Source organism: Barbus barbus, assembly GCF_936440315.1.
Source record: "Barbus barbus genome assembly, chromosome: 5".
Classification (NCBI taxonomy): domain Eukaryota; kingdom Metazoa; phylum Chordata; class Actinopteri; order Cypriniformes; family Cyprinidae; genus Barbus; species Barbus barbus.
Window position 1 is genome coordinate 30221473 of NC_136733.1, and position 18926 is coordinate 30240398.

Below are 18926 nucleotides of genomic sequence, written 5' to 3' on the forward strand. Positions count from 1 at the left end.
CAAGTAGGCGAATCAACAAATTCAAATAGATTCAAATTAATTCAATATTCAGATTCCTGTTATGAAATGACCTTGATCTCTAATTAGTTTGCCTCTACTGTAACTTGCCTCAGTGTGCTGAAGAATCATATCCTCTCAACTAGTTTGTGCAAACAATGTTCAGCAGAATAACTGAATAGTTTTTGAAGGGCCCATACTCAAGCATTTTGCTGCAGGCATGTAATAACAATATATTCTTTCTGCCATTCTGTGTTTTATATTTTGATTGACCTTTTAAAAAAAAATTAAGATTCTAATCCAGCTGCTTCGAAATGTCTTACAGATGGATTTTTATATTCACTTGTTTATGCACACCTGTTATTTGATCTTTGTGTGTGTGTATGTGTGCATATTTGTGCTGGAATGCATTTCCATATGTATGAGAGGGCAGACAAACTTCTGCACATAATCATTTGTTGGCAATATTATTTAAATACATGTTTTATGCTTCTGTGTGTCTGTTGCAGTTGTCTGTCATTGTTCAAGCTCTATTGTCTTTTTGTCTAGTTTGCTTGCACAGTTGCCAGAGGAGAATGTTACCTTGCTGTGTCACTTATTTGGAGTGCTACACAGGATACACACTCACTCAGAGGTGAATCAGATGACAGCAACAAACTTGGCACTTTGCATTGCACCCAACATACTCTGGAGGTCTTCCCAAATCAGCCCTGACAAAGACGGACAGAGCGTGCTGCAGGTAAATCAGTAAAAATCTAGTTATATGTACTGGAGGACGTTTTATTAATCCAGATAAAAATCCGGACATTTTATTAATCCATCCCTTCTTTTCAGTTTCAATGATTTAGCTAAATCGTGGCTGGGTTTAGCTTAATTTATTCATTTCTTGTTTTAGTTAGGCCGAAATAATGGGAGTGAAATTATACAGTGCCTCACATTTTATTAAAATAAAGGAAAGACGTCATAAAATACGCAACAATTTCTTAATTAGTGAACAGATATCTTTTTCACATGTTCTCTTTCAAAATAAAGGACAGGTTACAAAGTATGTGTGTGATAAAAATGCATGCTGTTTTATTAAAGGAATTTTAAATTATAAATTAAAAATCTATTTGTGACAAATATGAAGTAATGTGAGAATACTGACATATGTGACCCTGGACCACAAAACCAGTCTTGAATCGCTGGGGTATATGTGTAGCAATAGCCAGAAATACACTGCATGGGTCAAAATGATTGATTTTTCTTTTTTTCTTTTTTTCTGAAACTCTGCACCAAGGCTTTCATTACTCCTTGAGACTAAATTGGCCCACTTTCTAGTATATAAAATTATACTTTTAAGTATACTTTAAGTATAACAGTAGTAAACTTTGAGTACACAACTACCGTATTGAGCCGAATATAAGACGATGTTTTTTTCTTGGAAATACATCTGAAAAAACGTGATCGTCTTATATTCAGAGTCTAGACTTTGACATGTCAATAATACACCCACTACAATAGGTGGCGCCAAAAACGCATAAAACGAGTGTGCCATGAAATATGTAACGTAATGTGTGTTGTAAAGATCAAGAGTGAAAACAAAAGAAAAACAAGTGAAGTCGTGACTGTCATGTTAGTCTGATTGGAACAAACTTCCTCTGTAAGTGATTTTAAAACGGACAGTACCCAGATTTGAAGACTACAATAAGATTTTACTTCTACTGTTAATAAAATTGTTGTAGGCTACTATGCGATGGATGGACTAAATGTTATATAATTCAGATGGGCTATTTATTTTGACTGTATCTGTAAATTAAAAGCGCAGAGAAAAGAAAGACGGAGCTGTACACATCGAATTCTCTACAGAAGATGTGTACTAGTGCCCCTACCATATAACAATGAAAACACGGATTCTAGGAGCACAAGTATAGCTCAAATATATTTAGACTTTTTCCAAAGTATAAGTCAAGTATACCTAAATGTAATTTTAAGTATATTTCTGAGAAGTACATAAAAAGTAAACTAAAAGTATACTTTCCTAATTTTTAAATAATTTTAAAATAAGTATACTAATAGCACACTTGAATAAACTTCTTTTTCGTAAGGGATGTACTTGCTCAAATATTGATTTTGGATCATTTTTAACCAAAAAAAGTTACGGACTGGAGCTTTAAGAAACAACTTTACAAGTATATGTATTCATTCATAAATTGCACCCACACACTTACTTGTCTTGTTCAGAAATAGAATCAGTTCCAGTCCAATAGGGGGTGGGTGTTTGGTCAAAATTAACCAAAGGATTTTGGATTTTTTGTGCTGCAGGGCAGAAGATCCTAATTTGCATACCAGCTTGCTAAGCAATGTCATGCCGCTTAAACATTTCACCCTAATTGCTCATGGGGAGGTTTAAGTTTAACACCACTGTCACCACAGATTGTCATGCTGGAGACAAATCCCTGTGATTACATTTATACACACTCACATGATTTTGAAATAAGTATCTTCTGGAAAGGGTACTGAAGGGTGCAACATCCGGGGCCAACTTCAGTTTGTAAATCACACAGAACTGTGCACAGCTTATTATCCAAGAGAAACCCTAATAATGATGTGACTTAACCAGAATTTCTAGCCTATAAAGCTGCAAATGATTTTCTCCACCCTTCAGATAATTTTGCTTATTAATCTGCTTATTAACCTCAGAAGTTTATACAGCGACAAAATCAGATTTTCTGATGTCATCAAAGGAATCTGTCTTATCAACAGGATGTTGACACAAATGTAAGCAGGGAAATGAGTAAGAGTTTGAATCTCCGGGGACCTACCGTACGTCACTATATTGTCACAATATAGTGTGGCATGACCAGTGTTGGGCTAGTTACTCAAAGGATGTAATATATTACTCATTACTAGTTACTCCTTTCAAAAGTAATATTGTTACTTTACTTATTACTTTCTGGAAACAGTAATTAGTTACACTACTAGTTTCTTTTTCTTCACGCCCCACAGAAGTTGTGACTGTGTACAACCCGAATTCCGGAAATGTTGGGACATTTTTTAAATTTGAATAAAATGAAAACTAAAAGACCAAATTCCAACACCAAACCTCCAGAAACTCTGTCTATCTGCTGAATGTAAGCTTTTCCATATTCCAAGCTTACCTGCTGCACTGGGGACATCACATCCATGCGCAAGTCGTGAAAATTATGAAAATAAATCTAGGAATTATTTGATTGTTGGATTTTAAATCAGCGGGGTTGAGGCATCAAAAGAAACTAAGTAACTAAGCTGTTTTATGGATGGTAACCGTTTTATTACTGAAATCTTATTAGTAATTAGTTACACTACTAGATACTGGAAAAAGTAATATTATTACAGTAGTTACTGCCCAACACTGGGCATGACATATGTTGCAACACACCAAGAGATTTATAAATTTTATTTAGTTTATTTACAGTAATATGCAAAATATGATATACATGTGACAAATGTACATTTCGTTAAGGAAATTAAGGAACATCCTTGGAACACCAATTCACACTGTCTGTCTTAATTCAAATGGATCGCAAAACCCTGCCGCGTTTCAATGCAAGATTCTTTGTAAACCACATCTTCATATTTAGGATCAATACAATTCAGGGGCTTTAATAATTGAAAAACATGTCCAGATTTCCCTGACTAATATTCTGTTTCATCATATGACAGCTGCTGATGAGTCATCCTCTTCCGAGACAGATATGAATGCAGGGCTCAACATTAAAGATGGCTCAGAGCTAGTGTCAGGCCAGCTGACAATCTCTCACTCAAACTCTTGCTGCGTTTTTAGCAATTAAAACGGCGAAATCTGATGATTAAACATCAGTTAAAGGGATAGTTCACCCAAAAATGAAAATTCTGTCATTAATTACTCACCCTCATGTCGTTCCAAACCCATAAGACTTGCATTCATCTTCGGAAAACAAATTAAGATATTTTCATGAAATCTGAGAGCTTTCTGACTCCGCATAGACAGCGCGCAACTACCACATTCAAGGCAAGGTAGTAAAGGTATCGATAAAATAGTCCATGTGACATCAGTGGTTCAATCGTAATGTTGCAAAGCTACAAGAATACTTTTTGTTTGCAAAGAAAACAAAAATACCGACTTTATTCAACAATTTCTTCTCTTGAGTGTCAGTCTTAGCCTGTGCAATCAGCCTTTAAAATCTGTTGAAAATGACAGTGTGCCCTAATTTTCCAGGAAAAAGTGTATTTATAGCCACCATGGAGCTACATTACAGCTATATATTAATAGATTTTTTTATTTATTTGTGTACTTGATTAATTGTTTAATTTTCCAATTAAATCTTTTAAAACATTTTTAACATTTAGAAAAATGTTGCCACAAAGAATATTTTTGTAAAAAGATTACTAGACTAGTAGATTAACTACTAGTAAGCAAACAATAAGAAAACAAACATTTCTGTTGAGCCCTGAAATTATATAGAATGTATTTTTATAGTTTATTTAGCATAGTATTTTAATAGTCTATTTAAAAAAAATCTAATTGGCTGTGTATTATTTCAGCAGAGAACTTTAGTGCCATTAAAGGGTTAGTTCACCCAAAAATTAAAATTGTCATTAATTACTCACCCTGATGTCAGTCCAAACCCCTAAGACCTCCGTTCATCGTCGGAAAGCAAATTAAAGGAGACATATTAAGCCCCTTTTTATAATATTACTATTGCAAGATGGCGCCGCTTTGTTCGGATGCCGTCCAGGTCGCTCCGCTAAGATTGTGTTTTTATCTACTTTTTTACATAGTTTTACTTTCTCTTTTTACACAACTCACGTCGGCACTGATCACCTATAACAAAGAAACACTTTTGGACATTGGAAACCGCTACACTAACCTGTTTCAGGACACTTTATCCAGGAATCCAGCATGGCCTCTGGAGATTCTTCGGAACACAGAGATGAACAATAACCCCCCCGAGGCGAAGGATCAAGAAACAGCGTAGGAAACGCGCTGGGATTCGAGATAGACTCAGGAAAAGGGCTCACAGTCCTCCTCTTCCGAGCATTCTGCTTGCAAATGTCCAATCCTTGGAGAATAAGATGGACGATCTTAGAGCCAGGATTAGTTTCCAACGGGACATAAGGGACTGTAACATCCTTTGTTTCTCAGAAACGTGGCTTTCGTCCTCGGTCCTGGACACTGTTGTAATGCCAAGTGATAACTTCTCTGTTTTTCGGACGGACAGAACAGCAGAGGCCGGTAAATCCAGGGGTGGAGGAGTGTGTTTCATGATTACCAAGAAATGGTGTGATCCCAGGAATATCTCCGTTCCTGCTCGCCTCATCTGGAACATCTTTCCATTATTTGCTGCCCATTTTATCTGCCCCGGGAGTTTTCATCGATCATTGTTACTGCTGTGTACATTCCACCACAGGCGGACACCGGCTTGGCTTTGTCTAAACTTCACGATGTGCTCAGCGGCTACATTAACAAACATCCTGACGCTGCCTTTATCATCGCGGGGGACTTTAACAAAGCTAGCCTCAGACGGGTCATGCCGAACTTTCACCAACATGTATCCTGTCCAATTAGAGGACCAAATACACTGGATCATTGGTACACTCAGTTCAAGAATGCCTACAAAGCCCGCTCACTTCCGGCTTTTGGTAAATCGGACCATGCCGCCATTTTCCTCACACCGGAATACAAACAAAGGCTCGTTCAGGATCCTCCGGTGCAGAAAGTAGTGACGCGCTGGTCCTCCCACTCTGAGGCTATGCTGCAGGCGGCTCTTGATGACGTCGACTGGGACATGTTCCGGGCGAGTTCTTCTGACGTCAGCGAGTTCATGGATGTAGCATTAAGCTTTGTAAACACGCTAACCGAGCAAGCTACAGAAACAATAACGATAAGGATATTCTCCAATCAGAAACCGTGAGTGGACAGAACAATCCGTGCTGCGGTTAAGGCACGCACTGCCACTTACAATGAGGCTCTTCTGACCAGGAATATGAGCGAGTACAAAGCATCGTGCTATGCTCTCCGACGCGCAGTAAGAGCCGCTAATTCGATACAGAGAGAGAATTGAGTCTCATTTACAGCTCAATGACTCTCGACGGATGTGGTAGGGACTGAGGACCATCTGTGCCTTTCTTAAACGAATCCTCCGCGGAGGTGAGAGCAGATCCGTTGCTGGCCGACGAGTTAAACGCCTTCTTCGGCCGTCCAGAGCGTCAGGGAGCAGCAGGCAGAGCAGCGATGATCCTGTAATCACCGTGTCGGAGGATGAGGTTCGGAGGGCGCTAAAGAAAGTGAACGTCAGGAAAGCAGCCGGACCTGATGAGATAACTGGCCGTGTTCTGAGGTCCTGCGCTGATCAGCTCGCTGGTTTGTTCACTTCTATCTTTAATCAGTCCCTTGCTACCTCCGTGGTTCCCACCTCATTTAAAAAATCCGTTACATTCCTGTTATATTACTATTTATGTCAACAACATACTGACCTGCACATTTATATAATTTTTTTTTAACTTTATATTTATATTCTTTTATATTTTTATTTTTATTCTACTTTTTCTTAATATTTGTATTCTATACCATTGCACTGTCCTTGGAGCGGACCTGACTTACATTTCACTGCTGATTATACTCTGTATAATTGTGTATGTGACGAATAAAAAATCTTGAATCTTGAATATGTAATATAAGTCTCTAGTGTCCCCAGAATGTGTCTGTGAAGTTTCAGCTCAAAATACCCCACAGATAATTTATTATATGCCTGTTTTTAGTGGAAGCAGAAACACAGATTTTTGGGCCTTTTTCTTTAAATCCAAATGAGCTGCTGCTCCCGCCCCCTCGTACCTGCTAAAAACATCCGTTTTGGTTCTGATTATCATGTTAATCACGTTGAAATCATGCGTTTTAAACCATATGAGTTTAAACTTCTGATATACGGTTTTCTGAGCGCACACATCATCCGAAGCACAAGGACAGAAAGCGGCTGTCACAGCATGTGAGTAAACTAAGTTCTCATTCACACACAAGTTTACGTTAAAAACACACGAGTTACAAAAACAGTCAGTTATGTCTGTGAAGGTAAACAACTGGGAAATATATTGCATGATATAGGCTGGGACTAAATCGTGTTCCGACGATTAACGGAGGTCTTATGGGTTTGGAACGACATCAGGGTGAGTAATTAATTACATAACTTTCATTTTTGGGTGAACTAACCCTTTAAGGACATAATTTGATCATAATATGGTCCCTTTGGTGTGAGAGACCCGGGTTCGAATCCACTGTGAGACACCAATGTGTCCCTGAGCAAGACACTTAACCCCTAGTTGCTCCAGAGGCGTGCGACCTCTGACATATATAGCAATTGTAAGTCGCTTTGGATAAAAGCGTCAGCTAAATGAATAAATGTAAATGTAAATAATATGAACATTGTGTTAGTTTGTAGGTTAAATTGGAATATATATATTTTTTTTATCAAAAGCTCAGGTCTGAGATTTATTGAAAGACAAAATCAGCTGGAGTGACAGAAACGGAGAAGTTTCTTGATGTAAAAGCTTTTCATTTAGAGAGAGGATAAACATTTCAACCATACACAGCTGGCGGCAGCTGCTGCTATCGTTTGATCATGGCTTGTAAATAACAGGAGGGCATTGGTAGCACAGCAGTCCGCAATCAGAGTCTAATATATAGGAAGCCTGAGCCTGAGATGATTGACATCAGAGCTGTGTGAATGGAGAGAAAGATGAAGAAAAGGAATACCATAGTATGAGTATCATTTAAATTCCTTGCGATAATTTAAGGTCCATGCTGGGCAGGTGAACGACATGAAATTCCACCTAATTAATAAAAGCATAACACAGTGTGTTGCCTGGTTACCAAATATGATTATTAGACACTGGTCTCCATAGCAACTTATTTGATATGACAGGCAAAAACTGACACAAGACCAAGACCCTGACTTCAAAAAGTTCCATGTATGAGACAGGGTGTATATAGTAGGTACATAAATATATTTTTAAATACAAAACTGACAGCCCATCAGGAGGCTGACGAAGAGTGTATGCGGTTTTTATTAAATTTTAGGCATTTATAGTATTTGTGCACAAATCTCATTAACATTATTCATGTCAGACCTGTCAGATCTAGTGAAGATGAACGTAGCATCTGTGATCAAATCTTTGTGTTTCACTCTGAGAAATATGTAATGTGCATCTGTAGACAAAACCTCCATTAGCATTACAAGAGAAGTTGTGGAAGTTTATAGATTAGGCAAGGCAAGTTTATTTATATAGCACATTTCATACACAGTGGTAATTCAAAGTGCTTTACATAAAAGGAAGTAAAATAGTCATTAAAATATAATAATCATTATTAATTAATAATAATAATAATAATCACTACAATAAAAACAAGGAATTTAAAAACAAACATTCCCAAGCTTTGTTCAAACTCTTCCACACTAAGTGAAAAAACCTTCCAAAACACCTAACTATTCCACTACTTAACCCCCTACTTACTTTGACCATCATAAACCAAACAAATAGAACTCAGAGGTCCTACTTTCAACTGATTAACCAACACACTTGTCTTTCTTTTCCCACATTCTCTTTACCATCACAGCACTTACTTTAGCCTTTTGTTTAAACTTTTTTAAAATTATATAAAAATTTATTTAAAATTCATTTAAAACAGTTAAGATAATCTTCTTCTCCTCCAAATCACATATTCCGCCATTATCGAGAGTACCATGTGTACTACGTCAGCAGCATCATGCTCATGCATTGTTTATTTGCAGAGGTCCTCTCAATAATGGCGGAATATGTGATTTGGAGGGGAAGAATTGTTGAATAAAGTTGTTTTCTTTGTGTACAAAAAGTATTCTCACAGCTTCGTAAAGTTACAGTTGAACCACTGATGTCACATGGACTGTTTTCCCAATCTCCTTACTATGTTTCTAGGTTTGTGAACATTTCAGTTACATTGCTCTCTATGGAGGGTCAGAAAGCTCTCGGATTTAATCAAAAATATCTTAATTTGTGTTCCGAAGATGACAAAGGTCTTACAGGTTTGGAACAACATGAGGATGAGTAATTAATGTCAGAATTTTCATTTTGAACTATCCCTTTAAAACAGTGTGTTGTTTGACAAGTAACAATCCACACTTTCATAATGAAAGTATAAGAGCTATATATAGAAACTTTCTTAGAACCTATAACTTTTACAGTTTAAGAAATAGTCCACCTAAAAAATTATTTTACTGAAAATTTACTTGCCCTCAAGCCAACAAAGACATTACATAATGTGCGTAACATCACCAATCGCTGAAGTGAATGGGTGCCATCAGAATGACATTCCAAACAGCTGATTAAAAACATCATCATTAAGAAAATGTATTATTAAGGTGACCTAAAACCTTCTAGCCAAAATATGAGTCCACAATCCATACTAACTCTTCCTTTCGTGAAAAAGTTCACCCCCTGAGGGGAAGTTAATGTTTTTGATTTAAGACTGAATTTAGAATAAACACTGCAGTATTCCTTACAGAAGCAAGAATTGTTCATTTTGATTTCCTGGGGACTTTAAAAGAACATGAAGTGAGAGATGAATCACAGATTGATCTATAATAAGCAGTTGGATGTGTGTGACTGTGCAGATGCTTTTGTTTCTCAAAATCCGAATATGGCAGTTAATTTGTGCAGAGCATTCTCATGCTGTGTCCGAACCCAGTTAATCCAGCCAGTGCACAAATAAATGAGTGGTGAATGCCATTTGAGTGAATCTCTAATTGTTAATGTGGTTAGAATAGTTCACCATGTCCAGAACTACATAAGATGATGTCATTCACATTTATGAACTCTTGCAAATGCTTTTGAAAGAGAACAGCATGAGACACTCAGAGGGTAGTTACTAATCCGCTGCCAGCTGCAGATCCCTATGGTGTCTACGAAATGTTGTTTTACCAGTGGAAGTGCTACAGAGCATGCCATTCCCTCTGTATGCTTTTTAATTTTCCATTCCTTTGGGCTTGTTTGTACCAGAAATGAGTAAGGAGTGAAAGATTCTTTGGATTTTGCAAGGATCTCTATGCACATGCCAGACATACACATACACTGGCGTCACATACGATCTGTGTGATGAAATCTCTAAACTGATGTCTAAACACTCTAGAACTTGGACAGAAACAAGGTGGCAGTCATCTAGCATACACAATGTGTCCACCTCAGACACACTTATATATCAATAAGCTGTTCATTTTTTTGCTGCTATTTAAATACCATGTACAACTTTTTTGCACATTCTTTTGCACACTCCTCTTATATTACTATTTAAGTCAACAACATACTGACCTGCACATTTATATTTTTTATCTTTTTATTTTATTTTTTCTACTTTTCTTTTTCTAAATATTTGTATACTATATAATTGCACTGTCCTTGGAGTGGACCTGACTTACAATTCACTGCTGGTTATACTCTGTATAATTGTGTATGTGACGAATAAAAATCTTGAATCTTGAATCTTGAACTTGCATGCTCTGTCAAATGTAGAACACAAATCTTCTTAAAACATTTGGTAACACAAGTCGTAAATGTAACCGAGCCGGTTTGTACAGTGCTTCAGTCTCTGATATATGTGCTGCTATGGTCAATGTTTATGTTTGAGGGCCAGCTGTGTCTGTTTTCCATATTGATGATGTTTTGTGTTTTTCCATCTGTCGTTTAGGTCGCCGCACTCATCCAGTACCTGATAGAAAACACGCCTGCCATATTTGGAGATGATCTGGAGAGTCTGTTCGCCAGGCAGATGAATACAGAGCAGGAAACATGCGATTACACAGGTGATTGTTATGGTATGCCCTTTGGACCTCATTTCACTGAGATGTAGATGCCTATTGAGATACTTTACAGAATACAATTAGCCTTTTTGACTGTGCAATTTCACAGTACTCCTACACACATTTAAGCTGCTGGTGAATGTGGTTGTTTTAGAATTTGAGTTAACAGTTAATTAATTGAAAGTAATAAATTTGAGATAACTTTTAAGAACTGCCTTCGCAGTTATTACAGTTTCAAGTATTCTTAGAGGTATTTGGTACAACACCTTTACTCTCTTAAGATCCTCTTAAAGGGGTCATATGATGCTTTTTTAAAGATCATTATTTTGTGTATTTGGTGTAACAGAATATGTTGACATGCTTTAATGTTCAAAAAACACATAATTTTTTAAAATCCTGTACATTATTGTAGGTCATCTATGCCCTGCCTCTCTCAAACGCTTAATTTTCTACAAAGTCTGTCCTTCCGACAAGCGCAGTCTGCTCTGATTGGCCAACTGGCACAGTGCATTGTGATTGGCCGAACACCACCAGCTCTCGACCGAAATGTAACGCCCCTTTTCATAATCGCGAGCTTCAGCTTTCAAAATAAAAGTAAAGACAGTTAATAATGTCCTTAGTTTTACAATCAGTTCAAGCCCGAGAGGGGAACAGAGTCGCATGAGAGACACAGTGATGAAGGTCGTATGTATTTGCACACAAGCCGCGATTAAGATAGCTGTGATGTGACCCTGTCTCTCTCACACACACATACGCACACACACAACGCGCAAAACTCCGCATTTGAACAGTCAATAGTAAATACTTAAACTAATAACAAAACATACTTACAGTCGCTTCAGAAGCGCCAGATTGTCATAGCAAAGTCAGAATGACCTCCTAGATTTACGAAACGGTCGTCCATAAAATGCATTGTGATAACATCTGGTTTGTGCTGTTCTGTTGTAAGTAATCTTAATGATTCTTAAATGCATCTACTTTCGGAAGGCCAAATAAAGTGCTTTTGCTTTCAAATAGAAACACAGCGTCTCCCTGTCCCTGGCTGCATCAACACTACTGCGGTTATTGAAACCACGCCTTCTTTCTTTGCGTGAACATTTGGGTGGGATTACGCAAATATTTCCACATCGTGACGTAGACGTGGGGATGTGTTTGAATGAGCTGTTTTAGGGGGGCGTGGCAGAGTCTTTAAAAAGAGTATCTCTTTGGTTTTGAGACTTTAGTCTTTGCAACTTCAGGGATCTTATCTATGCACAAACAGCTTGTAACACTCCAAAGAGAAAGGAAAACTTGAAGTCGCATCATATGACCTCTTTAAGCTCTCTCAGACATAACTGAAATGTCAATAAACAATTCAGAATACCATTTTGAGAGCAAAAAAATCTCTTTCACTTCTCTCTCTATATGTCTAGAAGAAAATGTGAAATACATGCAGGATGCAATAATAAACATGTTAAACAGTAGCATGCTACATTGTTGGGATATGAGTTGCTTTTTTGTGCAAAAGTGTACTTGTTTTGGCAGTTTAGTTAAATGTAATGAACTAGATCTGAGATGTAAGATTGTGTGAGGTAAGATTGCTTCTTGTTTTTATTTGTTATTAAATGAATGGTCAAGAATCTTTGCATTATGGAATTGCATAGCCGTACTGTGAGCTCTGTTGAATACTCCATATATGCAAATGTTAGCTAATGTAGTAGATCATCAGGGCATGAGTACAGAAAATATGCATGATTTTCACAGTATACACACAACAGTGGTTTTATGATCTAATCAGAGATTTTCACTGGATTTCATGTTTGTGCTTTGGGACGCACATAAATTCAGTCACATCTTTCATAGCCATTCCGGTGTGCTTTTGGCAGTTTGGTCACATTTAGGATGAAAGGTGAATGTTTGCCCTGAGGAATAGGTTTTCTTCGAGGATTTCTCTCTTTTCTTCAATTCATACCAGCTCACCAATCACTGATGCTGAGAGTAATCCCCAGAGTATTCCTGGAAAATTGACCAGAAGAAAATGTGGATTTTGCCATAATAGTTATAAATTTTAATGTCAAAGAACCTCATGCTCTCAGAGTCAGTTTAGGTGCTGTTCAGCGAATTCAAGACAGGCTGACACACCCTTTGCTTTTGTATCAAACCATACCATGGAAACCCAAGTAGGGCTCGCTGCAGTCCACAAGATCCATGGGGCGTGGTTGGATCCACATCTAAGGGGTGGAGATTGGTAGGTTTAGGGGTGGAGATGGGTAGGTTTAGGTATATGTAAGGTGGGAGGAGTTGGATCTGGATCCAACCACGCCCCCTGGATCTTGTTAGTTGCAGCGAGATGCTCCTCTGGAAACCTGATTCGTGCACTGATGGTAGACTTATGGCAGGATCTCTCAACTCTGCAGGAATCTCTGGTCATTTGGGTCATTGGGTGGATTTTTATCATTATAGGGTGGATGTTTACTCACAGTTCCAACACACATTTATGTTCAAACAACATGCAAAGTGAATTTTGCATCCGATGACCCCTTTAAAGCATAATCGAGGTGGCTCTTGAACCATACCTGTTAACACTCCCATTTTTCCCGGCAGTCTCCCGTATTTCAAACCCATCTCCCGCCCCCCTCGCGTTTTGTTATTTCTTCGCGTTTGTTAAATAATTTTTTCTTCAGTCTTCTCTATTAAGTTGTAAAACATCTTAAAACTCTCTTTCTCTCTTCTGTAGATGGTTCATATTTTCTTCAGCACTCCTCTTCAGAGGACACAGATCAAGACCTCACTGTTTCTTCCCAACTGTTGCCTGAAGTTCATCCTCTTTTCCTCCCTCTGGCTGCACTTTCTCTGAAAGAAAAGAGGAGACCCCAGCCCTTTCATATTGATATGCCATCAACAGAAGGCGCCTACAGCTGTAAAACACTGGATTCCATTTCCTCACATTCCAGTGCTTCTGTAAGTATGCTGGGGGTCAGGGAACTCAGCCAGTCACGCGATCGTTGCCTCTCTGAGCCTTCCATGTATTTTTCCACACCCCAAAAACCTGTCCCGACTCATACACCTATTATCCGCCAATCCAGCTATGATACGGCTGTAACAGAGAACAGAGGTGAGCAGTCACGCAGTTCCTTGGGGTTAAGCCCAGAACAACAATCGCGCAATTCTGGAATGGGTACAAGGAGACGCCGTTACACTTTCTGGAAGTCGCCGCAAATCCCCACCCGCTTCCGTCATCCTGCGCAGAGATTGGCCAGCATGTCAAGTCTGTCATCTACTGCCACTTCTTCCCTCAGCTCACTGGATAGTACATTGTCTCTCAGCTCGGCGGATCCGATCCCCAGCCCTCAAGATACACAGTCACGGTCTTTTCTGTTTGGAGCTGCTGCAAGACTGCGGCCACTCACACCTGAAATGCCCAGAAAGCGGTGGACAAGTACTTTCACTTATAAAGAGGAAGAATATGTTAGGAGAGAGAAAGTTCAAGAGACAGAAAATGAGAAAGAGAGTGAATTTGAAGTATCTTTTGATGACTGTGATGGAGAGAGAGCAGTGAAGGATGGAGAAAAGGCTAAGAATGAGGAAGCCATAAGCTGCGAGTCCTTCTGCGACATTCATGAGGTTAAAAGTGCAACAAGTCCACATGCATCAGAGTGTCTCTCTGAGACCGCGTGCAGCGTGGAGTTTAGTGTGAATCCATTACGGTCCTCCACCGTATGTCAGATAAAGCCCAATCCTGACATGAATTCGCAAACAATCTCTCTGAATCCATGCAGTATATGGGCAGTCCCACAGGTGAATCCGATTGACAGTGTGATACAGGAATCCCAGGTCACACAAATGCTCACAAACACACCCGCAACAGCACAAAAGCAATCAAGTAGCAAAGTAGAAAACTCTGTAAGTCAAATGCAGGAGCTTCCAAAGGCTCGCTCAAACATTCATGCCTCATGTAGGCAGAAAGTGAGCAGAATGAAAATCACAGTCTTTCCTTCTGCAAGAAGAGTGATACTAAAACATTCGAAGGTCACGGCTCAAACTCAAAGTGTCCCAGTGGAAACAGAGCAGAAAGCAGAGGGAAAAATGCGAGAATCTGTCAAGGTTCAGATCCCACAGACACTGTTTTATGGTCATAATGTTCCGCTAGTGTTACTTACTACACCTCCCCAGCAAACGTCAGTCCAGGTGAGGACACAGTGTATTCCTCCTGGTGATGCGGATATGACAGACGCAGACTTGAGTGATGAATCTAATGTTAGCAGTGTCACGTCTGATATTAGCAACGGTGTAAGCAGTTACCTGGCAGAGAAAAGTCCTGCCATCAAATTGAATAGTCATAGCGTGGGCACTGTTGATGACCTGTGCTGCCCTAGAAGTATTACTGAAACCGGTAGCCCTGCTGTTAGCATTAGCAGGGGTTATAGTGTTAACCCCAGTATAAAGGTCTTTCACAGCGATGCTAATCAGAGCATGGCTTATCCCAAACCCACTAACAAATCCTCAGGAACTTTTCGCCACACAATCTGTATCAAGCTTCCTGGCAACAGAGGGACAGCACAGAACAAACCATTATCATAACTAGATCTGGTGATGTAATACTACACAGTGGTGGGAGTATGCAGCATGTTCAATTTCAATGTATTTTTCAGTAACACTTTATTTAAAGCCTTTATGTATCGTACAAATGTATTCATAATGTGTGTTGTAATGCATGATATCCTTTGTTTTTATTATATCACAAATAATTATAACTAAAATTAAAATAAATTATATTATTTGATGGTTTGTTTGTCATTTGTTTTAATGCATCATACTTTCTAAAGGTGTATCAATGAATGAGATGTGTTACAATGTATTATAACTGTGGTTACAATGAGATCATGCAATGCATTATAAGGTGCATTACAAGGCATTAGTCATGCATTAAAACTACTTTTATAATGCATTATATTTAAGGGCTTTAAGTAAAGTGTTACTCATTTTTCCTATGAACAAGCTTGGGTATAGTGTTTGCAGTTTGTATGAGGAACACAAGGGGTGTGTGTTTACTTGTATGTTGAGGCCACAGGCATAAAATTAAAATGCATTTCCACAGGGATCTGTCTGCGGGGTGTGCCTTTTCAAAGGCATCTGCAGAGACACGTGATGCAGTTGTATGAACGGAAAACTCGTTGCTGGGTTGGGTCCATGCTTGTAACAGAAGAAAAAAAAAGAAAAGAAAAACATTAAGAAATTATCCAAGTTGAACTATAAATAGATTAAGATGTATGTTACAAAACTGAAACCAAAATAGACCAAAGCTTAAACCACAGTAAGCTAATATGATGGCAGTATATTTGGAGAATAATTCCTTTTATGCGGTCCCCTTTAAACCCTCTAATCTTTAAATGCAGTATCCTTGTTATATAATGCGAGTACTTCATTTTGATACTTTCAACTTTACTATAAAAATATACTTCTTTTTTTTTAATACCACAAAATAATAAGTTCAACCAAAAATGGAAATTCTGTGATCATTTATGAAATCTCTTCTAGTTCCAAATATTTATTTAAAAATGTTAATTTAAACACTATTTTTATTCTTTTTTTAAATGCATCATCGTTTAAGATCTCTTAATCATGACTTTTTTTTCAGAGATTACATCTCACAATTATGCTTTTTAATAAGTAAAAAAAAAATAGGTAATTGCGATTTTATATCTCACAATTTTGACCTTTTTCCTGCATTTTTTTTTTTAAATTAAGGTAATATATTTAACATTTATGTGAATGTTAATTATTTATTAAAGACAGAAAACATGCATGATGTCCTATTGCCCATTAAGTTCAAGTAATTTCACATGACCAATGCATAGGCTGCATCCGAAAATTGCATACTATCTTGAGTAGGTACTTATTTTGAATAATAATGCTAAAAAAGTATGTTTTATATGAATGTGATATGAATAATATGAATGACCTACCAGTGTCAGTTGCATCGCTTCACTGCAATTCATAAATCCTTTCTTATGTCATCATGGGATAGTAAAGAGCCCACTGTATGCACGCGTTAGAATCTCGACCAGAAGTAGTAGGTCTACCGGTTACTATTTGTCTACTCTTTTATGAGTACTGTGAATTCTTTTGTCACATACTGTTTTTTGCCTACTGTATAGTGGGGAAGGATGCGATTTTGGATGCAGCCATAGTGTGATTGCACTGCTAATTTGTGAGGGAAGCATGCTAATCTTCTGGCAACTGACAGAACTTGCTAAATGAAGGGTTCCAGGGAACTGTGGGATGTGCATTTGAGCAGGATGCAGCTTTAACTTTCACACAAATAAATCAAAAGAGCCACCGTTTTCTTTTCCACCCACTCTCTGAGCCATGTTTCAAATTTCTTGAGGCGTTTCTGATGAGCTCTAAATGTCCGCAGCTGTTTCACTCATCGCACGACCACACAATATTCCACTTTAAAGACGTTATGGTGCTTATCTGCAGAAACAGTGTGCAGTCTAAGATGTGTGTGTGTTGCTGGTAATCAATCATTAGATGAGACAAATGATATATCCATGAGCTCTAGAACTCTTCTGACATTTAACACTGCTCCCAACTAATGCTCAGATGCTTTTTGCATGTTTAAGTTCTCATTATGTTCAAGTTACTCACATGTAATTTACTCCTCATCAGTCTATAGAAACCAAAGCAACAGAAAGCAGTGGGGAGTTGCAGAAGGAACAGTAGGCAAGAAGCAAATCGATATTCGCTTTCATTCATTTAACAGAATTTATCTTTATGCACTGGTTTATTTTCACCTGATTCAAGACTGTTGTGTGTTCTTATCTTGATGGTTTTCATGTTTTTAAATATGTAATTGTTCTTTAATTTGTTTTGTAAATCTAAACACTTATCACAGATTGTATGTCTAAAAACACATTGTGTGCAATTGCTATGCTATTGTTGTAACTGCATTCCTAGGTGGGATATATGTATACAATAAATGTTTGATCAAACATGTAAAAGAGTTTAATTAAATTCTTTCTATAATAAATTTCATAGCTGGTTTTAAGATCTAGAGCTCATTTTGGGATTATTCCTATTCCTAGCTCAAACTGGGACCCTTTAAAAAAAAGCAAAAAAGAAATGTGACAGAGAATGTTTTTAGAGGCATCTGTAAAGAGACCAAGATTGCAGCATGTGCTTGAAAACATGTTTGACTAGTATTTAAAGGGGTCATTGGATGCAACATGTACTTGTACAAGTTGTTTGAATTGAAATGTGTGTTGACACGGTGTGTACACAACCACCCATTATGATAAAGATCAACCCAGTTTTTTAAATAATTTCCCCTTTCTCATATCAAGCCATTCTTAGGTGCCTGTCTGTGTGATGTCACACAGACCCAGGCCCTCCCACGATTGTTGATTGACACTAGCGTTTTACCTTAGATCAGCACTGAGTAAGCTGTCATCAGTCCGCCATTGTTTCACCGCCGGAGCAGATGTCGACAAGAATGTCTCCATAGCGATTGAGGTGCTCTGTTGTTGGATGTAATAATGAACATAGCAGTCGTCATTTACTGCCGACATCTGAGCCGCTGAAGACACAGTGGATTATCTTTGTTTTTGAAGGGAATGTGCTTCCTGATCTACCTAAATGCATCTATGTTCACGCGAAGTTAAAGACTTTCTGATCCAGCCTCACCAACAGAAGAAGTGAGTATAAGGTTCTTTCATGAATCTTTGCAAATCGCCTTTTCTAATAACATGCTAGTTAGCAAGTTCCGCGGCTAAAGTAAACAGTCTCATGAGAACAGCTCATCACCCCAAGGAAGAGAGGAACATGGTGCTAAAACGGCTTGCTGAAAACAGAGATGATTTTGACAAGGTAAAAAGGGTGTTGTTTAACACTACAACTGATTTTAACCAGTATGTTATAGACTTTTCATTAAGACCCTAAAGAATCATATCAACTTGAGGAAAATGGGCATCCGATGACCCCTTTAAGTAAATGCCCATTAAAGCAGCGTAAATGGAGGTTTGTAAAATAAATTCAATTATTCCCCCAAGGGAATGCATCAAGGAAAAAAAAAAAAAAAAAAAAAAAAAAGTAAACCTTGAATGTTAGGCACTTTGGATAAAA

The 18926-nt window shown here is 38.0% G+C and overlaps 1 protein-coding gene across 1 annotated transcript in view; it reads left to right on the plus strand.

Annotated features, from left to right (window-relative positions):
• The window catches only part of arhgap20b (Rho GTPase activating protein 20b), a 48934-nt gene extending 31138 nt beyond the window's left edge, over window positions 1-17796 (plus strand). The window contains exons 13-15 of the mRNA XM_079417288.1: window positions 547-736; window positions 10712-10826; window positions 13540-17796. Of these exons, the coding sequence (XP_079273414.1) occupies window positions 547-736; window positions 10712-10826; window positions 13540-15383 (2149 nt within the window). The 3' untranslated portion in view covers window positions 15384-17796. The remainder of the gene's footprint in view (window positions 1-546; window positions 737-10711; window positions 10827-13539) is intronic.
• The last annotated feature ends 1130 nt before the right edge of the window (window positions 17797-18926 follow it).